At 35.4% G+C, this 25,458-nt stretch overlaps 1 protein-coding gene across 1 annotated transcript in view; it reads left to right on the top strand.

The window, feature by feature from the left end:
* Window positions 1-898: 898 nt before the first annotated feature.
* LOC127834683 (protein Wnt-11b-2-like) overlaps window positions 899-25,458 on the top strand; it is a 35,629-nt gene continuing 11,069 nt past the window's right edge. Inside the window, exons 1-2 of the mRNA XM_052360705.1 lie at window positions 899-2,412; window positions 24,972-25,204. Coding sequence (XP_052216665.1) covers window positions 2,327-2,412; window positions 24,972-25,204 — 319 coding nt within the window. The 5' untranslated portion in view covers window positions 899-2,326. The remainder of the gene's footprint in view (window positions 2,413-24,971; window positions 25,205-25,458) is intronic.

Here is a 25,458-nt window from a genome sequence, read left to right as displayed (position 1 = left end):
TCCACCAGCATTAAACTCTACTATACAGTTATGAATCATTATTTCTTGCAAATATTTATCATGGCTTTCAAACATGCAGATCTTCGTTTGAAGATCATTATAGATACAGAATGGGAAACTTTTATTTATAATACACTCGAAAATCGTCATTACGCCGAGTTTTTAATAGCTTCTGACGGTGTAGCCTAGCCCGTAATGTCCATAACATTGAGTGAAATAGGGAAGTAAACTCATCTTAACGATTATAGAAAACATTAGCTGGAATTAATCGCTCGATATTTACAAACACAATCTTCTGCGCATACCTACGAAAAAAATACTTTAATCTGCAGCCGTCGGATACTGGTGAGAATATGAGAACATTATTCTTAAAAATTCGCGTAAATGTGCTTGTTTATACAAGATTGGGAGTTGGCTTGTCTGAGCAGCCGGAAATTAATAAGATGAACAGTGTAGTAACGAAAGTTCGTAGTAGAGTCAATTAGTGCTGTCGATACATGAAGTTGTGATTTTGCGATACTCTGGTGTCGATACGTGTAGGTTTGATATTGCGACACGTTGGTGTCGATACATGCAGTTGTGATATTCGGGGGCTCTGTGTTTAAACATCATTTCTATCGTCGTCGTCATTATTATCGATGCCACCCTCATCACTTCGATTTTCATCACCGATGTCATCACATCACACAAATATCCCCATTATCAGCGGCGAAAATATTAATTAGCCGCAACAGAAGTACCAGCAGCAATTTAAGCAAACAACAACATTATATCAGCATCACTGTCATCTTCGTCGTTGTCAAATTCATTAAATGATCACTCAGTAGAAAATGTCCTCTCAACATCCCTTGCTTTTTACCTTTAAACCTGTTTTCTTTTTAGAAATTGTCCGCGGAAAGAAACCATGAAACAGTAATCGTAGAGGCGGATGTAAACAATCGGACAATTGCCAGAGGAAAAGTAGAAGAGTTCAGTAATTGTACCACTTCTTGGGGGACATAAGTGATACCAGATACGAAATGTCAGTATGTTAACATCATAAATGTTATCGACGGAAGTGAAATAATTCAATGCAGCGCATCCGAAATACAACTGCTGGCGGAAGGATAATTATTCATTGTTTTCACGTTCCCAGGTCACGGCTACAAGCCATCTGGCTAAACTGAGCAGTGAGTTTATTTTCGACTTTGCGTGAGGTCCGAAATGACAGGATGTCGGAAAAGGGCGTTTTTTCCTCTTACAGTTCACTTCTCGTGCTAAGGTGATCAAGGTCGTTGCAGATGCTCGATTATGCTAATGCAATATTTTTGATGTTGGATAATTCAAAAATTGGCGTACCATCTGGATTTTCGCAACAGCCGTTGTGTTGGAATTTCTACTTGTATTTGTTATATAAATTAATCCAATTTGCGAGTTATGGTGGTAATAAGTGTTACAATTTAATTTTCAGAAACGCTGAAACATCTGTTTTAAAATCATTAACAGCTCTATTGTGAATGGGCTGAAACAATGCAATATTTTGTGACACCTGTTTTCGCGAGTTTAAAACGCCGCGCGTTTGGCGAACGGCACACACTTGTATTGGGTAAACCATTCAATAGACACAGCGAAGGTGTGAAAAGGTAGTGTATGAAAAACAAGCGGAGTTAAAGTAGCGAACAGTCTTACTGACATTGGAGCGAATAGAGTTAACACTGTTGGAGCATTGTTAAAACGATCACTGTTTAAAAAGGGCGTGCTTTAGTGTTCTGGAAACAGTGTGTCGATTTAATGCAGGTTTAATCGATTACTTTTTGTAGCTTATATGGCTGTCAGTCCATAGTAATGAATTGTCAGTTTAACTTTTTCGCACAGTGTTAAGTGAAATAATACTGATATTGATAGTAATTGATGAATTTTATGTGTGAACGTACAGTTATACGTATGTAACGTTACACATTGACCCGATGAGATAACGTTTCAGTAGGCGGCAATAAATGAATTATCGGACTAAGTTATAAAAAAATATATTAAAGTGATAAATAAGTATTTAGTTCGCACAAATACCATTGCGTTGTATAATTTATAAAATATGTAGATGTGGAAGTTTAAATTATACTGGATTGTAAATATATAAATTTAATTTGGTGTTAAATTTATGAAAAATTCTGAAAAGCACACAACATCAGTTAATGTGAAACAAAAAATACACAGCATGACAAAGCTGCTTTCGATTGGATTAGAATTTTAATGAGCTAGGGTTTGATTCTTTAATGAAGTGAATTCCGGGAACTTAAATATAATCAAGGGATTTTACGCACACGGATCAAAGGACCAAGGGGCCAGCATGAGGATGCATCACGAGCAAACCCTCGTAACCATGATGATTGTACTGACCCTGTGCATGGACGGGGTCGTTGGGGTCAAGTGGCTGTAAGTATTTTTACTTGTGATCGTTGCTTGATTTACTTCGATAAAGTCTCAGTTGTTTTTATTTTATTTTTTATTTTTATTTACACATATAACCGATGTTTCAGTCAATCAATTTGGTGTTGTTTTTTTACAACTTTGTTCTCGGAAAACGTGGCGTGATGCATGTACGTTAAGTGTCGTAACATATTAGCCCGTGAAATGGACACAGGCTAATCGGGGGCAAAACTCATCGCTTTAATGAATTTTTTATCCGGCAGAGCCGAGAATTGTTTTCCCTGATTAACCTGTGCGGATGACACAGGCTCATCTGTGCCGATACTTTAGTCTTACCGCACATGCATACTCCGTTTTCTTTAGACGTTTCTTTGTTTAAATATTATTTGTTATTAACATATACATTCGGGGTCTCAGTTATTAAGTGTTTTTTTATAAGTTATGAAGACTCTATATTTGTCATTAAGACATTAATACGGGGTCTCAATAATCATTGGTCATATTAGAGTATTCGGTATTTTTAATCCACACGTTAAAATTCGAAAATAAGCGTGTGTGTCTTTTGTTTTGAATAGTGTGAACACCAACGCTGTCTGTAATATTATTAAATTCGTTATCAACGGAGCTACCAAGGTCTTTATCAGAAGGATTACAGACACACACTTGCAACTAGATTTATAAAATACAAGCATCCGTAGACATTTGAAAAAAAGACACTTCTACGTGTATATGCTATTGCAGCACTTTTAATTAAGAATGACCTGGAGCGCTGGTTTTAATTAGCAAAGTAAATTTTTCAATGAAAATATTCCTGCGCAATGATTATTGGAAAACACCAGATAAACGTGGAACAGACACGTTTAAAACAAAAATTGTTGTGATTCAGCAAACTTAAATGCAACAATCCGTTCACAAACTTATTATGCTTGTACATAAATTTGATTTACTTGTGTGTCTGCATAACATATTAAGCCTTTATTTTTGTCTTAATATTTTTTTAGATTTTAAGACCAATTGATAAATAATTAATTTATGGACATTATTCACATTTTTGTTTAAATCATAATTGTTTATCTCAATACCGTTCCACACAAAAATGAATAGAACATCGGGGAAAAAAACATGAATTATTTTCTGTAGTATTATTCATTTTACTTATTCCAACAAGTAGAGTTTGGATATCCATAGCAGTATGTGTTGTTCCAATTTATTTGTTTATACTTGCTATAAAAATCGACAAAAAACACTGGTAAAAGCAAACCAATAGTTCCGTCACTCAAGATAGACTATCAACATCCAATAACGTGCAATCTTCTTCTAAAGGTCCATAGCAAAATTACATTTGTTTTTGCAAGATTCTTTTAATGTATGCTCTAAAATTCCACCAGAAACGTTTGTCAGGCTAAAAACTACCGAGTTGTACCGTTCACCGAAAATATTCCAAAATCAGAATTCGTATCTAATTTATTCGCGATAAACAAACCGGAAAAGAACAACGTGAAGAGAAATTAATAAGATATTACGAGAGTTTCAGACTTTATTTTGATGCACCTCAAATTCTGATCTCTCTAAATATAATTTAAACAATTTGTGATAAAACAAATCTGAAGAGATATAATGAGATTTGCGAATGATAGAGATAATATATATAGATGTATTTGCGTTGCTTTTTATGTTGCCTTGATATAATTAGTCTGGTGAAGCAAAAATCAGGTTACATTTGTTTAATAATATAAGAAGCCAAGAGCATCTCTGATAACAAGTATTGCAGTAAAACTCTAAGGGTTTTTTTTGATTCGATTGTCAGTCTATCATATCATTTAACTGCGAAACTAGCCCGCTATTATTGTATACTGGTATACTGCGAAACTAGCCCGCTATTATTGTATACTGGTATACTGCGAAACTAGCCCGCTATTATTGTATACTGGTATACTGCGAAACTAGCCCGCTATTATTGTATACTGGTATACTGCGAAACTAGCCCGCTATTATTGTATACTGGTATACTGCGAAACTAGCCCGCTATTATTGTATACTGGTATACTGCGTTTACTAGCCCGCTATTATTGTATACTGGTATACTGCGTTTACTAGCCCGCTATTATTGTATACTGGTATACTGCGAAACTAGCCCGCTATTATTGTATACTGGTATACTGCGAAACTAGCCCGCTATTATTGTATACTGGTATACTGCGAAACTAGCCCGCTATTATTGTATACTGGTATACTGCGTTTACTAGCCCAAATTTTTATCTCAACACTGCTAGACGGAATAAATTGGTATCAATTTTTTTCTTTAATCTGATTGAATTTGTATTAATCTGAAGTAAAAAATGAAACAATACAAACACGTCAAATGCATGCCGCTTCTGTCTCAAACAAATAGAGTCAATGCAGGTGTAATTTTTTGTCAAGATAATCTTCTTACCTACTTTACGAAAGAAGTTTTCGACACCCAGTGTTGTTACAAGGAACAGGGGTAGACAACTTTTACTTGACTCTAAAAGCACTTACAATATCAGTGGATTACATATGTATACATGATATAGTTATTTCTTTCAAGACTTTAAATATACACTTAATTGTTTATGTCAGTTAAATAGAACAATAATTTAACATGCTTAAACTATTGATATTTTATTTACCTAAGACGGATTAAACTAAAAGATAATAATTCTAAATTGCAAATATATTTCTCATAAATAATACTCATGAATGCAAGAAGGTCAAAGATGAAGAATCCATGTAATGTTTGTTTCTTTTTGATTTTTATCATACATCTATGTGTGTTATACAAGTTAAATTCGGAAAATGTGTTTTAAGTACGTCTTAAATTTTTAAACATAAATACCCATCGTGAAAAAGATAAAGGAGGTAAAATACATTGTCATGCAACAATCGAAATTTTAGAAAGGCAATTGTCCGGAACACCCGTTTCCAATTGTGAATGCGTCGAAACACCTGTTCGGATAATACAAACTCTAACGCCATATGGCAGTTTGCGTATCAAACGGTCGTAAAACTCTCGTAATATTTATTGTCCCATAATAACTGGTAAATGTAAACATTAGTGACGTTAAATTAGGCGATTGTGTACATTATCCAACATGTATTCGATTGGATACAACTTGCGCAACAAGTGTATGTTGTATATTGTGCCATCTTCATTAGATTCGCTACCCTTTTTATCACTGCTTCCAGATGTAACTGAGAATCCCAATAGAAAAAAGAACTTAATGCATGGTCGTTTAGTGTCGTCTCAGATAAACATTTGCAGTCAGGGCGAATATTTCCGCCGTTATAGGATTTTCGATAAGAAAAGAAATCCGCGAAACACAAAAAATCAATAAAAGCGAAAATTGTTCTCCCTTATTATCCTGTGCAGAGCGAGTCTTAAATTCACAAAATGTTTCGATCAGACTCATATTCTCATACGACACATCGACTACAAAACAGACAAATGCTATAAATATTTATTTTTTTCTAAAATAATATTTTTCCTTTGTCTATATGCAATTGTATTTGCTAAATATATTTGACTTAACTGCAACACAGACCCCGAATCTTCCAGCGACATCAATAACTTTTTGAATTTAAGTCACTGGCAAAGCACATTGTTTAGGCGACAAAAATATCATAATCATTCTACTTTAAAATATATCCACATTAAAAGCGTATGATAAACATATACGGTAGGTCCTTTTCTTTCAAAGGCAGACCTACACGTAGATTACACTAAGCAAAGGAACTTCTTCTAGTTAAAAAAGTCAGTACAGTAGCATACATATTGTGTGAGTTATATGCATACATATGGGCCGTGCTATGTGTTAAGGGGGTTAAATGCATGCGTGAAAAGTGTCGTCCCAAACAAGGCTTATCAGGACGAAGACTCTAGTTCACGGCAATCCAGTTTAGGCGGAACGTGTCGTCCCTGATTATCCGGTGCGGTCTGCACGTGGTAATCTGGGACGACATTTTACGCACATGCATTAAACACCCTTTTCACAGAGCGCGGCTGATCTACACTAGCATGGATACAGATCAGCGCAATAATATATCCGTACATAATTAAAAATTCACATGCTGGAGGAATCGATGAAAAATAGACACAGAACTTTACATTTTGTACTTTTATGTTGGATGTTTTAATGATTGATATATTTATATCGTTCTCTAGTAAAACATGAAAATCGGTGAATCATTTTAAAATTTCACTTTCAGTAGCGAATCATTTATTTATTGTTGAATTCATATCTTTTTCATATGGATCTAACGTTTAACTGAACGAACTAATTTCAAGTAAAAATTTATATATACTGCGCTTGCAAACATTATTGCACTAACTTCTCAATTGCACGATGAAATGCCGTCTTGAACCGAGTTAAATAAATCAAGACGCGGGTCTAAGGAATATTGTTTAAATGGAAATAAACGTTGTCTGTGTTATTGCATAAACAATGTTTAGACGGCCGTAAATTCACAGTCTGTAATCTGGCAAGTTAGAATTTGAATTTGCCTGTCAAAGACTTGGTGCATGTCATCGAGCATCGTATTTTCTACTCGTTAAAATTCAATACCGGCTATTTGTTTGACAAATTTACGGACACGGTTACACTTTGGGGTACTATTAAACAGCGGTAAGTGGGAATTAGCCGCTATTCAATCCTTCAACTAGGTTTAAATTCAAAACAAAACGTGATTTCACAAAGAATAATATTTATAAACGCTTTAGGACTCGGCAGTCGCAGACGTTAAGCTATCTATATAATTAGGCTCAATCGATATTGTATCTATCTTCGTCGTATAATCATCTTAATTTTTATAAGAAGTTGTAACAGCAGCAGCAGCAGACGCAACAACAAAAAACATAAACGTAATTTCATTCAGTGTCTCTATCGCTATCAACATCGTCTTCTTAGACGCCATCAACAGGAGCTAACAGCGCATGACATATACAATATCAAGCGTGATACTGTATGTATTCAATCAAATCACACAATGAATACTGTATGTATTCAATCAAATCACACAATGAAAACTGTATGTATTCAATCAAATCACACAATGAAAACTGTATGTATTCAATCAAATCACACAATGAAAACTGTATGTATTCAATCAAATCACACAATGAAAACTGTATGTATTCAATCAAATCACACAATGAAAACTGTATGTATTCAATCAAATCACACAATAAAAACTGTATGTATTCAATCAAATCACACAATGAATACTGTATGTATTCAATCAAATCACACAATGAAAACTGTATGTATTCAATCAAATCACACAATGAAAACTGTATGTATTCAATCAAATCACACAATGAAAACTGTATGTATTCAATCAAATCACACAATGAATACTGTATGTATTCAATCAAATCACACAATGAAAACTGTATGTATTCAATCAAATCACACAATGAAAACCAAGACATGTTCTTAATCATCTTACAAGCCTCTAATACAACTGTGTAAAATTATGTTACCTTTTCTGTGTCGTAGCGCCAAATGCTTGTAAAAAGGGCATTTCGTCAAGCTCCTAAGTGTTACAGTCATTTTTCGAAAGTCATGACGAAAATCCATAAGCGTTTAGGAATTTCGCGAAATTCCTAGTTTCCCATCTTTATAGTAACACGTTCATGTGAATGTGTATTTTAAACCATTTATGCCTAGCGTCTAGAGGCCTTGGCAAACAGCGTTGACCCAGATAAGACGCCGCATGATGCGGCGTCTTATCTGGGTCTGCGCTGTTTGCTTAAAGGAATTTCTGTAAGAAATATTCTAAATATAGAAATAAATATACTAGACATCCCTAATTTTGGAAATAAATTGATCCAATTTAGAAGGATAGGAGAGTCCACTAGGCATACATGGGTTAACTGTCAACGTTACAAAAAAATTCGGTTGTAATGTGGACCATTGTTGACCTAGTGTTGTAATTCTGTTTTAATGAATTTTATGTAAATTCGCACTTCACGTTTTCAATATAATTACGACAGATCTCTTTTTAAAATGTATAGTCCTGCTATCTAATAAATCTGAGACGCTACCATTGTGTCTGAGTTGTTGAAATTTCCCATGCTAGTGGCCTACAATTAATGTAGAAACCGCGCGATTGAGTAAATACACTGAAGATGCAAATTACATGGAATGTACTCCTGTATAAATATTTTTAATTCGCTTTAAATCGTAATGTAATTCACACGAGTGTGAACCAATATTTGAGTTTATTTCTTTTTGAAACAAATCAACTTTCTTCAAATTTATAGAAGAGAAAACAGAAAAATCTAAGTTATTTATTTAAAAAATCAACTTTATTTTAATCTACAAAAGAGATACTTAAAATGTATATTATCCGGTATGGTTTTTACAAATGAACGTAAATACAAATACACGCCGCCGCCAAAAGATGTTTCAAAACATCAATTATAGTCGTTGAAAAATAGCGAGGAAATATCTGACATGTCGGGGTGGATCTGGGGCTCGTGTTAGTATTAACGTAGATATTCACCATCCAGTGTTGAATACAAACGATTTGAGCCTTGTTCTGAGAAAACTGGGCATAATGCATGTGCGTAAAGTGTCGTCCCAGATTAGCCTGTACAGTCCGCACAGGCTAACCAGGGACGACACTTTCCGTCTAAACTTGATTTTCGGTAAGGAGGGACTTCCTTGAAACTTAAAATACCATAAAAGCGCATAAAAGCGCATTATGCCCAGTTTTCTCAAAACGCGACTCATTTTAACACGGAGCTTTAAAGGTCCATCGGATCCTCAATGTTGAAGTGCAATTCACTCGAATGCATTGTCGTTGAAAACGTAAGGACTATGTTCAACTGTATCAAATATATATATATATAAAGTATGTTCCGAATAAGAACTGTGAACATTTTATTAGCGTTGTAAGTGTAATGTTCAAATTTGCTAACGTAGACGTTATAACCCAGAGGCAAGCCTTGTTAAAATAAATATTTACCAGTTTTCGAAGACAGAATTAGATTCTGCAAAATCCATTATACTTCTCAACTTTGTACACAGGAAACGTTAGCATGCAATGTTGATGATATTTTGATGCGGAACTATTCGTCTGCTTGTTGTATCGCGATTCGCGAGTCGTATTAATCATAACGATTATTTCTTCACGCTAGTTTTGCTTTCTGATCGTTTTTTCCCTTTAGGTTCGTTTTGACGGAATTATGTATTACGTCATCAGAAGATATAGAATTTGTCTTCGATCTCGCTCGCTTCTGTCCTTATAACATTAACATTGATTTATCTAGTCGTTCTGCTATCTAGGATTATGTTGATAAATACGTTAAAAAGCATGTCAATTATGACATTTCATTCGTTTAAAACATAACAAACAAGCAGCTGATGAAAAACAGACCCAAAAGAGATCACCTGTTAGACGCCATTGCAATCTTCAGCTGTTCTTTTGGTTACTTGTACGATTGTTACTTTTGAATGTGTCATTTTATAGGTGTATGTAAAACTTGCTGATTAATAGAGTGTACGCAATCTCTAAACAAAGTTGTGTAACGATTTGATGGTTTAATACATTTACAGTCAAGTTACTTTACGCTCTAGAATTCATGTAATACCATCAGGAAGATTTTTTCGTTAAAACTGATGTCAAAATTATTATTATTAGCAGGTATAATTGCAGGTTGCACATCAGATCAGATAACTCTCTGACCTCGGTTGGGTCGCGGACTTTTTTTTAATTTCCCGTTCACGTCAGTTTAAACCTCTGCATTGTAAGTGAGCCATAACTCACACTCTCCATTATTGTTAAGTCTGAATGATTCGTGTTTTCTGCTTAACCCATTTATGCCTAGTGGACTCTCCGATCATTCTAAATTGGATCATTGTATTTCCAAAATTAGGGATGTCTTCTATATGTATTTCTATATTTAGAATATTTCTTACAGAAATTTCTTTAAGCAAACAGCGTAGACCCTGATGAGACACCGCATCATGTGGCGTCTCATCTGGGTCTACGCTGTTTGCCAAGGCCTTTTTTCTAGACGCTAGGCATAAATTGTTAACTCACACTCCATGATTGCTAAGTCTGAATGATTCGTAATTTCTGCTTAACACTTTGCTTAGCAAAATCGGCGGAGCACTATTCACCTGTCTGAAGATTATTAATCTGTGGCCAATTTGTTCATCTTTCCGCTTCATTGTCGACATTTGTCTCCTTCAATTAGTAATCGACGGGCAAAATCTTTGCTCTCGAGCAAATACGACAAGCATCCATGTTATGTCGCCACACACCGCCCTTGAAAAAGGCCGTATATTTACCAACTACTGTATAGAATAATGTGTAAATACCACGAAATACAATAACCATTGAAACAAGTGACTTTTTCAACATCATTTTTTTATGTTTATCAATGACCGATGGCGGTTTTCACGGCTAGACTAGCTTTGCTACAGTAACTATCAAAGGGCTGGTGTTTTTTTCTCCTTTTTAACCCCTTTGTTGCTTGTTAACGCGAGGGAATGTGTGACGTTGCTGTATGCGAATAACGTGTTGTTGTTTTTCTATTCCTGAATGTACTGTTGTCAAGTTAATTTCTACCGCTTATCGCTCAAATTTATTAGATTTTCTTTATGCATAATACACGTATATACATTTGATTGTTCTTAGTCTACATATGGTCGAAAATTATCGTTAACAAAAGTATGGTTGGACTGTTAATAACTCCAACGCTCCTAATGATATTGTCTATGTAACATAAACGAAGGAATTTTGGTTTCCCAAGAATGCCTGTAATTTCGATCATAATTAATTTTTAGTTTTGAAAAGCAACAGAAAGTACAGAAAAACAAACACACTGTTCGCAAAATGATTCTATTCGCGGTATGTTCGATAATATGACTTGTAATATTTGTTTATTTTATAAATTGTCCGTCTCTAATTTCACCGTAGACTCGTAGTCTGCGTTCTTTTTAATTAGCGAGAAGTTGTGTACGCGTTAGGAAATTCCGTATAAAGCACGGAAGGGGTATTTGGTATTTTATTGTAATTGCTTCTGTTGCTTGGATGACTACACGTAAACTTCCATTTTTTTATAATTATTTTTATTGTAGTAAATATGCATTAGATGCCGCATGTTACTTTTTACAAATAGTTTTCTTTTATGTTTTAGCCCTTATATTGTTATTATGTTGTAAAAATAGTATTACGGCTTGTTCGCAGACGTGGTTGTTAACAACATATAATTTTACAATGCAAAACAAATAACATGCATTTAAAATCAGAAAGCGTAATTACGTTTATCAAATTCCTTCAAAACATCAGAAAGTCTTAAATTGCATGGCCCTCATTATTTCCTCACTCGCGATAAAAGTTAAAAGGCTTGAGAAAGTATACAACAAAAGCACGGGCGAGGGTTATGATTTAATTGGTGCAATTTTAATCAAATATAAGATTAACTATCAACAATCCCCATAAATCGAGGCACTCTTCAAATCTTACAAAATAATCTGATGAAGGATGACAGATTCAATTAACAGATCAAGTACGTGTAAATGTTTAAACTACATTATCAAGTTCAATCTCAACATTGGACTCGAAGTGAATCAAATCGTGTGATGTTCCTTTTTCTTCTGATAGTTTATTTTACAATTATGTTCAGCGTTTAAACCAAACATGCGTTTCCCTAATCTTCTGACAGTTTTTTCTATTTGAAAGCAATATTTTCGCCGCGACGCTTTACGAAATTTGAATGGCGTAAAATATTCACGTATTGGGAAAGTATCGAGATAAACGAACCAGTGTACGTGCGCGTCTATGTGCGGTGCACGTAAAAACCCGCAACGTTAAAGAGAGTATGCACGATTTGTATATGTGTTAAATTGTACTATATTGATAAAAATATGTTACAAAAACACAAAATAGACAATAAAAATTATACATTGAAGACGAATTTCATAAAATGCAGCAAAGACAAATTAGCGCCTCAAGACGATTGTGACGAAGATATTTCGTACATATTTTCCTACAATAACTGAACCATTTGTCTTTTTATTAGGATCGGAGTAAGTGTTCGTGTGTCGTATGAATAGATATCGTTACAGGAAATTACAATGATCCGTAAAACTAAATTTAGATACGCATCGTACATGCATGAAATACATGCTGACGAATTCGACTGTACATACATTTTCGATTTCAGAATTAAATACCTGGCTTATTTCGCATTTTTCAACACATGTTCTTCTTAACTTTTATTTTAATTTATATTGAAATATGTTTATAATAACTTTTGTAAACATTTTATATAAATTTACCCCATGACGTGCGTATGCATTTGTTTTCATGTGCCGAAATCAACTTGATACATTGCGAAATGCAATGTTTTTCTCGCAAGTATGCTGAAAAACCTTTAGTTCCCGCAATTTTTGGTGTGTACGAATGTCTCCGCCGATAAGTAATTGATGAAAAATAATGTAACCATCTTGGATCCTGGTAATTCTTGTTCGCTTTATTAGAACGAAAGTCTCGCCAGTTGCCCGGCGATAAATCAGGCGGATTCACGACAAAACCAAACTCCAAAGCATTCTTAAGCTCTAAAAAACGACTGTTTCATACTTTCAACAGTTCGGGCGTAGTTTGCAAATCCGTAGCCTTAACAATTACACGTATCAACAATTCTAGTGCATTTGTTATATTATTGATAGGGAGATAAAACGTGAAAATGTCTGCGTTTACTGTTGCATGTGCATTTTTTGTATGTGTCTAAAACGAAAGTCAAACATAATTCAGATGAAAATGTAAACGATGAGATTATAAATTTCTCCGTTTTCAACGCAGACGAATAAACATATCTGCATTAGAAAGACAATAGTGCAACGCATTATGGTAGCGATAAAACAAGGGCATTCAATAAACGAAATGCATTCGCTTTGTTAATTGGTGGTATGTAGCCGTAATAAACTGTAAAAACAATGTCCTATAGCTAGCGTTTATATTGAATTGATGGCTTTGAGTTGTGTATTATTATCTTTTGACAATAACAACTACCTGTTTTAGCATAATGTAAATGCAGTAATTTTTATAACTTGAAAATGATCGCAATGTTCAAACTATACGTGGGAGGCATTACAATTTCAATACATGTTTAATTGATTGTATTGCAATATAATCAATGCTCATCTATACCTGTTACATGTCAACGAGATTAGTTCCCATCTTCTGAAGATTGTACCGAATATTGAATGTGAGGCAAGAACAGGTTCAATATATTAAATCTGTTCAATGCGATAGTCCGAGGCACCAGGAATCCAAATGGAGAAATGCACATTCCCCACATTACCACGTGTGCGTTAAGTGTCGTCCAAGATTATCATGTGCAGTCTGCACTGACATATCAAGGGCGATACTTTCTGCTTTATGGAATGTTTCTTTAAATGCGGTCTCTTCTTACCAAAAATCAAGTATAGGCGGAAAGAGTCGTCCTAGTTAGCCTGTGCGGGCTGCTCAGGCTAATTTTGGACGACCTTATCGCACATCCATTAAGTACAGTTATCTCAGAACGAAGCTCATTAGAAATGTTACTATTAAGATGCAGCTGAAAATACTTCCAGCATCGATTTCGGATCGGACCAAGGACTGCCCAGTTCCCAGACAAGGCGCTGAATGTTTTCTTTATACATATTCAACAAAGGAAAATTCGTTATGAGTATAAATCATTTTAACGGGGACGTATTTATGATATGCAACGTTTAAAAATTGATATACGTGTATACTCCAAGTGTAGAATTTCGTACTTCTATTAACTCTTACGCACGGCACATTTGCCTTGACTCTACGCATCCTGTTTGTAGCGATGCAAGTGATACCCATGTTAACATAATAAAGGGCGTTAAACTGAAAAAAAAAGAGAAAAATACATTTTCAGTTACATAATTGCAATGCACGACATTCATATTATAGATAAATGTAACATTTTATTGACATATTCATATAATTAAATTGTTGTACATTTAAAATGACCATTAAACAGAAATGAAATAATTAACCATGAAATTCTAACGTATGATAAAAAGGACCGTTTGTTTCGCGCATCTGTCTATGATATATGACGAATTCTCATTGGTGTCATCATCTGTGAAAATTGGGCAAAATGCCTGTGCGTAAAGTGTCGTCCCAGATTAGCCTATGCAATCCGCACAAGTCAATCACAGTGCCCCAGATAAGCTGCGTATCTGCGTCTTTCACCCTATTAAAATGTTTAAAAACGCAAAGATATACAATATCATGCGTATTGAAAACGCAACCAATTTGACTTTTACGCAAATTCCTAAAATTCGATGCGTACGATACAATAGCTTCAATCTAAAATTCTTTGCTCATTTTCGGTATATCCTCTTTGCAATTATTATCGTAATGTGACGTCGCTTTTATTCAGCAAGCGTCTTCTTGAAGGAGCAGGAAACATTGAAAGTTATTCAAACGCTCTGCGGACTAGATTTCATAGTTAATTACTGCATCTGACCAAATTATTTACGACAAACATGCGTTTTCAATCTGATTTAATCCGTCGCTCATTGTGCATGTATTTGTAAAGCGTCTGTCCTTTCAGTTTCTATAACGATACAAAATAATAATGTCTAAGAGAGGCCGAAAGACGTTCGCGATTGTTGCGCCATAATATCAATCGATTGCAAACTTTTTTTAACAAAGAAAGCAAGTGCAATTAAGTGACAAATCATTCGTGTTATCAAATTTTTAAGTTTAAAGGTTATATTATGGACAGTTTCAAGAATTAAAGATGTTATGAAACATCAGTTTATTAAAATTAATTATAATAGTTTACAGTTTTATTGAATCAATACAAGTTAGCTTCAATAAAAGTAATCTGAATCAGAATGGATACGTTGAAGTGACCAAGATTGGCTTTTATTAAACGGGCAAATCAGCAATGATTTTAAGGTATGCATTTTTATAACTCATTTCACCCTATTTTAAGACCGAAATCACCCTATTTTTTAAAATCAATGGGTGAAAACCCTATTTCCCAAATAATTATCTGGGGCACTGCAATCAGGGACGACACTTTCCGCTTTAATGGTATTTTTCTTTCAAATGAAGTCCCTTTTTACCGAAAATCTAGTTTAAGCGGAAAGTGTTTACGCACATGCATTATGCCCCGTTTTCTCAGAACAAGACACATTCAATCGGCTCACATACTTTCCTCAAGACCACTGCGTGTTGCATGTGTTGTCTAGCTACAGGTTTGGTACTAAGATTCTCATTTGGCCCTCGTGCGTAACGCATACTTTCACAAGATTTTCACCTAGCTGTTCCAACTTAACAGCTGTACGGCTGCCGCTTGACTATAAATCAAAAAGGGTAGAATCTAACCGGAGTACCTTTCGGTGAATTTTACGATCTTTCGGGTTTTCTTATCTTTCGGTTCTTCGGCACATTTATCTACCTGAGTCTCGTGTTTATCGGTAAGCTTCCCGACGCCAAAAACCTGGTCGACATTAAAACCACGTGATGGTGATCTTAGCCCTTAATTTCCGGTAACCGGAAGTTAATACCACTTCGTACTGATTTGTAAATGGAGGCCCGCTTGCCGTTATCTAGTTTTAACCATCTCTGTGTCCAACCGCCATAATCTCAAATGAGATGACAATATTTCCTGATTCCAAAAAGAAATGTCATTTCTCTGAGCTATGACTCGCGCGGGCTTTCATTATCTTGAAACAGACTTAAACTAAAACACATAATTTACCTCCAAGAATCGAACAAGAGAATACTTAGACAGGTATTTATATATGGGTCGTGCTCCGTGAAAAGGGGCTTTATGCATGTGCGTATACTGTCGTCCCAGATTATATTGTGCAGTCCGCACTGGCTAATCAGGGACGGCACTGTCCGCTTTTATGATATTGTTCGTTTTTAGAAAGTCTCTCCTTAGCGAAAATCCAGTTTAAGCATTAAGTGTCGTTCCTGCATTAAACCTCCTCTTTCATTGAAGTTCATATCAATTATCACGTTTAAAATTAGCATATGATCAAGACCATAGCTTCGATGAACATTCAGTATTATAGGGGAAAATTATCGAGATTTTCTTTAACCGGTGGTAACGACTGTATCGCGATCTTTAGTTTCTTTTAATGACATCGATCTGATAAGTAAGTGTACTTGAACCGTGAATCAAATGTTGCTTTTTATTGGTGTCTTTTAATCACAGACTTGCGTATCAATCACTGCTTTAGACCCAATGTCAAGAGTCTACTTTGTACTAACATCGTCAAATACTGGACCCAGTACACTTTAGCATGGTGATGGATGTATCATTTTAGTACGATCACGATGGAACGTAACGTAGCGTTGCATTTTTGTTGGCGCGTCCAAAGCGGTTTGACTGTCAGCATAAATCTCGCAGATGTTTGATGAACACAATTGAATATCAACGAGTAACAATAAAATAACTTTGTACATCCAAAGGCGATGCCATGGTCTAAAACACCTTCGCACAAACCGAACTGATATGCTTCAAGGCTCGACACTTAAGACGTACCTAGATAATAGAAGCCGGTGGCAGCTCTTAAATTATCACCTCGTTATACGCGCGTTGACGGGCCGTTCCACTACATCACGGCAATAAATACATACAGGCACGTGCGGGAATTCCTCTCGACTGTTAAAGGGACGTGACGTCGTGATGTGTGCGCTTTTAATATTCAGAACATCCCAATGCGCTTATCGTACTTATAGATAGTAAAATGTTGCCAGACTTGTAATAACGGGACGACACTTTGTTTCTGCTAATCGTTATTTTATCGTTGAAGATGTTACGGTGCTTGTTAAATGCTTAGTCGCAATGTAAAGGCTTATCTTTAGTAGCCCGATGTATTTTTCGCGCTTATCGTAACACATGTTACGATTTAATTGAGAATTAAGCGTACTTATATGAGTCGTATAACATTACGATTTTTATCTATCGTACCTCTGCCAGCTATCGTATTGTTTCTATTTACGTATAACATTTTACTTGGCCTTTCTCATGTTTCGGGTGGTCGAAGTGGCAATAACTAATTTTGATCTTTGATTTGAAATTCGTAGCCCATTTTTCGACGTTGTTATTAGTTTACTTAATCAATGTTATGATTTTCGAGGTGACGTTTACGTAACATGTTTACCGCTTCGAAGCTCGTAGTAACGTCTGCTCACCGCGCCCGAAAATATAACGACAATCATGTCATACATTTTGAAGCACGTGCCAGCAGTTTTATTTATACATTTGAATTGAATGCTATATACTGTTGCTTTTTTTAATTGCCGCTACAAACACAAACTTCTTGACAATTATTTTATTGTTTCAAGGGCGCACCTGTACCACAAACACGCGCTGTAATTCAATCATTAAAATGACTGCACAGGCCCCAAAATGTCCGTGCACTAAAACCTGACGTCGATTAATGGCCGCTTCAATAGCTGCGATCAATTCGTTTTATTCTCTTTTGATGATACTAAAGGGCGGCGTATGGATGACATTTGCCGCTTTTCCCGGGTCACAACCACCCGGTCCGGGAACATTAGTGTAACCCGGGTTTTAAAACCCGGATCATGCGGTTTTATTGCTGTTTGAACAAACAGTATAACATCGGCGATTTCCATAAAACGGAGTTTTATTTTCTATTGAGTGCCGGAAGCGCTGTTTAATTATCAGATGGCGCTGCTTTGTTTATTTTTACACAGGCGGCGCTTGGGTGGCTGATGGGAGGCTTTGGTACTTGGTTGGTGGTGTGTGGATATTGTGGGTCGTTTTGGTTTGGTGTGGGTGGGTGGGGTAATTACGTCGCGGTGTTAGGGCTAGGCCGTAGGGTCATGGAGTGCGTTACCTGTCCTTGCCTGGGGTCCGCTTATTACACATTAATAAATCCATCGACATACCCATACTATCCTATCCAGCAATGCCCGTCCGAACCCTATATAAACGTCACTTCCACATTACCCACTAAAATGGGGGAAACAATGATGAATAAATATGATAATATATAAATCGAGAAACAAAATTATCACTTCCCATCTGATATAAAATATTTCAATTATCAGAGACTAAACACACAAATGAATCAAATAAAAGCGTATATCGCAAAAAAAAAATTCACGAATTATCCGATTAAAGAACGATACGCGAATTATATTAAATGTGAAAAACGCACAAGTGGTGCCAATTCGTGCTATATACAACAATTTCAGGAGACCGTTTGATTATAAACATATGCACCGTATTGAATATAATTACGAATTCTTCGTTAAAAGCTATACTCATATTTCTGAGTTTACTGCTCCTGGCTTGCAATGAGAAAATATTTCTTTTTCTGAGCCAGTTTTTGCTACTACTATTCAGTATTTTATCTAAATACAAAATGTATTACCTTAAATCGTTATGTGGAAAGAAGCGTTAATGTCGAATTGATTGTGTGCCGAAATAAGTGTAAGTTAAGTTAGTTCATTAATATATAACTGTTTGTTTTTTCTCAATTCCGTCGAGATACACTTTGCAGTCCTTTTGTTAAGCATATTTCGTCGAAACTTGCTAGTATGTTTGTATTGTATTATATTGCTTACATGCTGTATTTGAATAGCCAAATAAATATTGTTTAAACCAAAATATAGCTGTTGCAATCGCAACAATATATTTGTATGTACATTTAAGTACGTTTTGTTTCGAAAGTATTTATAACAAAAAATGTTAAAAAGACACTTAATAAAATCATTAAGTGATTGGACCAAACAAACCCTTTAAGAACGGCCGATTAGCGTAACAGTCGCTTTGCAAACCGAATTCACCCCCGCTTATATGTCGAATAACGTAAATATTTTATTTGGTTAAAATATCAGAGCCATTGATGTCGGCTAGTCAATATACATAATCTATTCCGCAGATGCGCTGGAATTCAAGAGGGGAAGTAAATATATAACTTTGCACTGGAAAACATCGATCAAAATATGTTTTAGTAACTGAAACAAGCCATTTGTGTTGCGACACACAACATTATCATACGCTCAAGTGAAAGAAATGATTATTAATTGTTGAAGTATTTCTTTGTTTTATAAGATTCACGCATCTTTGGGGATTTCAATAGAAACACAATCATCCTTTTATGCCAGAACAGTGTACGTTTTTAAGCAAATGAACTGCCTTGAATGTTCATGCTTTGTTATTGTAGTGATTCCCGAATCATTTGTGTAAAAATGAAACAATATGATGTTATTTTTTTCTCCAAAACTGTGATTCAACTGGACTACAAAATAATATATCTTAAAATGCTTGTGGTTTTGAAAGGTATTTTTGTTTATTTTTAATTAGTGACACTGCATGTTTTTCATATTACATCCAAACAAGGGACCCTACCCCCCCCCCCCCCCGCACCACACACACACTCAAAATCACTCGATGAAACCCAGGCTCCTTGGATGTTGTAATGGGATTTTTACGTCATCACAAAACAAAACATCCGAGGGACATGTAGGTTATAGGGTGTTATCGACTTAGGGTTCGGTTGGGGAGGGATAGGATTCGATGGGGAAGGGATAGGGTTAGGTGGGGAAGAGATAGGGTTCGGTGGCGGGGATAGGGTTCGGTGGGGGGATAGGGTTCGGTGGGGGGATAGGGTTAGGTGGGGGGATAGGGTTAGGTGGGGGGATAGGGTTAGGTGGGGGGATAGGGTTCGGTGGGGGGATAGGGTTCGGTGGGGAAGAGATAGGGTTCGGTGGGGGGATAGGGTTCGGTGGGGAAGGCTTGGGGTTGATTTTGTTATGCTACGGCTGCCTATGAGTGAAACGTTTTTCGTTCAATGAGAGCAGGATTTTGTTAAATATTCATTGTATAAGAATTATGCATACTCAACAAACGCTCATTCTTTCTCCAGCATAAAAAATACTTTTTTTAAGAAACGTGATCCATTTCTACTCATCAAATGTAAACAAGAGTTTCGCGGGCAAAAATGCCGAAGTACTAATTCGACCCGCTGGATGCGTCAACGCTTCGTTTTGAGATACATTTAAGAGCAAAGATAGCCTTTTGAAACCCACTGTGTGAGTGTTTGTGAACGGTTCTCAAGAGGGTCTCCATGTTTAACTGAAGGGGAGGGAAAGCTTTGATGTTTGCGCGGCCAATATATCATAATTTAATTCAAATACGACCATTTATATCCGCTGTAAATTGTCTCGGCTGAGAGTAAATCTGGATCGACTCAGTAAAGTATCTATAAACGTGTGTTTTTTTGTGTACTCTTAAAGCTGCAGTATCGCGTGATGTTAATCTATGCATTTATGGATTATAAATTTCTGACGTTGAAATAAAAAATAAATAAAATAATAAAACCACATTTATAGACGCTTTCTTCTATATATCATATCTAAATAAAGTTGTACTCCCATTATAAGATTGTATGCATCATCCTCATTTTAAAATAATAATAATAATAATAATAATAATAATAACAACAATAATAATAATAATAATAATAATAATAATAATAATAATAACAATAATAATAATAATAATAATAATAATAATAATAATAATAACAATAATAATAACAATAATAATAGTAATAATAATAATAATAATATTATTATTATTATACTACTACTAACTACTACTACTACTACTACTTTTAAATACATAAATAAATACATTACTACATTACTATTATTGATTTTGTTATTATCATGATTTTGATAATGAATGATGATGATGATGATGATGATGATGATGATGGTGATGATGATGATGATGATGATGATGATGATGATGATGATGATGATGCTGATGCTGCTGCTGCTGATGATGATGATGATATTGAAGATCTCCATCATTCATTATCACAATCATGATAATAACAAAATCAATAATAATAACAGTAATGTAGTTATTAATGTATTTATTATTAGTAGTAGTAGTAGTAGTAGTAGTAGTAGTAGTAGTAGTAGTAGTAGTAGTAGTAGTAGTAGAAGTAGTAGGTAGTAGTAGTAGTAGTAGTAGTAGTAGTAGTAGTAAGAGTAGTAGTAGTAGTAGTAGTAGTAGTAGTAGTAGTAGTAGTAGTAGTAGTAGTAGGTAGTAGTAGTAGTATTAGTAGTAGTAGTAGTAGTAGTAGTAGTAGTAGTAGTAGTAGTAGTAGTAGTAGTAGTAGTAGTGGTAGTAGTATTGTTATTATTTTTGTAGACTAGTGTTACTTAATTTAATACTTCATGGAGAGCACATTATTAATGAATTGATAAAAGAGACCTTAATTATAAGTCATTACCATTCCAAAATTTTTAATAGGAAAGAACCGAAATCCAAATCTTTCTTCGCTCGCATCTACATAATGTTTCTAGTATAGTGGAGAGAACAGTAATGTCAAGTACGTGGCAAATGTGGCATATCTAATTTAGCAGATACATTCAGGCCAAGTTTGAAAGTTATGTGCAATAGCTGTTACATAACTGCCAGTATCAATTTGACGTTTGTTATATTAGAATAAAACAGGGTACGAACGGTAAATGTGTTCAATTTACAAATATGAGCGCGGTTTTCTCGTTTAAAATACACTTGATGTAAGTCAAGTTTAATCTAAGGTTTTCTTAGAACTTTATTAACATTATAATTTAAAAATATAAGTCGAAACCATACGGGAAATTTCTAAAAGATATTGAAAAAAATTAAAGTCGAGTACTAGATTAAAAGCTATTAATTTGAAACGGGAAATGATGAAAAATAAAAGAACAGGCGTCTTTCTTGTTTTTCTTCTTTTTCTTCTTTTTTGTCGGAAAAACGTAAAGGAAAATAATCAAACAAAAACAAGAGCAATAAAGAGCAGACATATTTCCTGTGGTACTGATGACAGGATAAATAATCAAAAACATGAAAATATAAAGTAAAACTGCGATAAATGGCAAACTCATGGGCACATAATTAATTCTAGCAAAAAGAAACTGCAAACAAACAAGTGAATAAAAAGTACAGAAATTGACAGATATATATAATCGTGTATGCCTCAGACAGCAATAAATCTACTAGTCTACCCAAAAGGTTGTTCCGTTTTGCATAAATCCGTTCCGACAAGAACATTCGTCGCCGCGTGTAGCTGCTACGTTCAATAAAGAATTATCGCACCAACTACATGGCATCTATGATAAGCCATTATTCGGCTTTAAGCGGAAACATCCCAGGTCGTTTAGAAATCCTTTCAATTAATGACGACATGTTGTTTTATGAGAAACAAAGATTCTGCCATTGCTTTGTTCCAAATCGGTATGTTTTGTTCCGAAAAGGTGAAAGCGACATGACACTCGGAATGTTGCATACGACTGACTGTATTTAAATTTGATCTTTTTGTTTTTCCAAATCAACATCGCATAAAATGTTATTGACTTCTGACAAATATGTTTTGCTAGTTCGGTATGAAATGAATCGTGATTTATGACTAAATTAATTCCTCTTGTGTAAATCACTTGACGTCAAGTGGTACACATTTTAGTTCATAATTTTCTATTCATTGTTATGCGTTTCCAATCTTACTTAAATTAAACTATTGAATACTAAATATTGATATTGGCATGCTACTCCAAAAAAGTACTTTAACTTTGTCCAAAAAATTAATGAAATAGTCTAATGTCATGAATATATATTTTTGTTTAATCTTGATGCTAGCTTAGAACAATTTCACCCTACAAATACTACAATACTGCCCGTCGTCTGCCCACACAAGATGCTGCAGTTCTTTAACTCTAACTCAATCAATCGGTTAATGACACGCGCACACGTGCATGCATGAACTGCACTCGTGCCAGGGAATTTCACGTGTACACAAATAATCAGACGCACTTTTTTAGGAGTAATTACGTTATCTTTGACATCGAAGCGGATTTTGTCCTCCAGCGCGTTCGTACCAAACATAACGCTGCACGTAATGCGAACACTACGGTGGCATTTATGGATATAGCGGAAAGGCAATTATCAAACTTCAATCTTTTCAACAGTTTTATTCCGCTGGAATTTACAATGGTTAACAAGCTATTAAAGTTGTCTTCGACTTTTAGCCTCTTAAGTGAACGTTTTTTCGCATACTCGAAACTAAATGACTAATTATAATAGAAAACGCTGTGACCCGTTGTTTCGAACCAGCGGGGACGAATTAAGTTCGCAGAACATGCAAACATTAAACACTACCTCCATGTCTACGGATTAAGATTGCACATAAGGAATTCATTAAATATCTCTTCGGGGGATTTAATTCATAGCATCGATAAACGAGCTTGAATAATTGACTCGAACTTTTTTTAATTTTAACTGTAACAAGTTTACTGCGTACTGCATAATACTAAACCATGCTTGTTGATTTTATTACATAACTGGTATTAGTCAAATATAACGTTAACCAGTCTAATTTTCACAAAATAGTAATATTACTATTGCACTCGTATTATAAATATATCATGATATTTACTACTTTCCCTTTGGAAAACCAAAAACATTAGCCTAGTAAAACTAATCATTTACAACGCAAAAGGGGGATCCGAAGCTGAGCGCAACGCATTTAAATATTTGTCAGATCCTATTTGAAGCGAATATTTTCCGCGTTACCGTAGTTTATCGGCAAATAAACAATTGTTTGTTTGTCTGACGTATGGTTATTACACCATTCTTACTAACGTCATAATGGTTAAATTCCTACACAACAGAACTCTAAATCGTTGTTTATTTTCCGATTAGCACACCTTACATGAAACTTTGTTCTTCAACAAAATCCACTATGAATTTTAAAACAAGTTTGTATCACTAACAACTATAAATTATTTACTAATCTGGATATCGTAATCGCCAAGCGACCGACAGGTCCCAGCTACGTTACATATTATAGCATCGTTCCTTAGATTCTCCCGGACAGACACCTATTGATGGTCCTATACATGAATTCGACTCGATGGCGTTTCTATAACTATATGTTCTATGCAATTCATAATACAAGTATATGAAAAATTTAGTCAAACTTGTAAAATATGTTATGCATACACCTCATTATACAAATAATCGGGACTCCTGAAGCATCGATGCAGTCGAGCTTTAACAATTAAGATCCGTGCTCCGTGAAAAGGGGGTTAAATGCATGAGCGTAAACTGTCTCGAAGATTAGCCTGTGCAGTCCGCACAGGCTAATCAGGTAATCAGGGACGACACTTTCCACCTAAACTGGATTTTTGCTAAGAAGAGACTTTCTTTAAACGAAAATATCATAGAAGCGGAAAATGTCGACCCTAATTCGCCTGTGCGGACTTCACATGCTAGTATGGGACGACACTTTACGCACATTCACTAAACCCCATTTTCACACAGCACGGCTCATATGTTTAAACTAAATGAATAATCGTTACATTTCTGATTTCCTCCCAAAGAGACATATAACTGGTTATATACAGGAAACGAATTCGAGAGCGTCAAAATAATAATAAAACTCTCCAAGGCTAGCGAGGAAATCGAGATTACAACATGTGCTTAAATAAAACTTTACATTTCTGTTTTCCATTTACAGGGCGCTGTTCCGGAACACAGAAAAAGTGTGGCCGAGCGCGAAAGAGTGCCGGAAAGCGAACGGCCTGACAGCGGACCAGATCAAGCTGTGTCAGCAAAATGTGGACTTGATGGGCACGGTGTCCATAGCGAGCGCCCAAGGTGTGGACGCTTGTCAGAAGCAGTTCTTCGACCGCCGGTGGAACTGCTCCACCATCGCGCAGGTGCCAACCCTCACGAAGGAGTTGAAGCGAGGTAACATGTTTCGTACGAGTCGGCATCTGCACTTATTTAAATGCTTTCGAGTCCATTTCCTAGTTAGAACCAGTACTTGGTGTCTTGGGGTTGGGTGGGTTGGGGAATATCAAGAACGCTCCCACAGTGGGGATCGAAACGGTGACCTCCCGGTTGCGGACACTTTATCCACTACGCCAAGGTTACCTGTAAAATTAAAAGTTAACAAGGAACATTACTATATCTTTTTTAGATCAGACACTTACCCGCTTGCG

Source organism: Dreissena polymorpha, chromosome 6 (genome assembly GCF_020536995.1).
Source record: "Dreissena polymorpha isolate Duluth1 chromosome 6, UMN_Dpol_1.0, whole genome shotgun sequence".
NCBI lineage: Eukaryota > Metazoa > Mollusca > Bivalvia > Myida > Dreissenidae > Dreissena > Dreissena polymorpha.
Note: the sequence above shows the minus strand (reverse complement) of the source record. Positions and strands in the feature narration are given on the sequence as shown.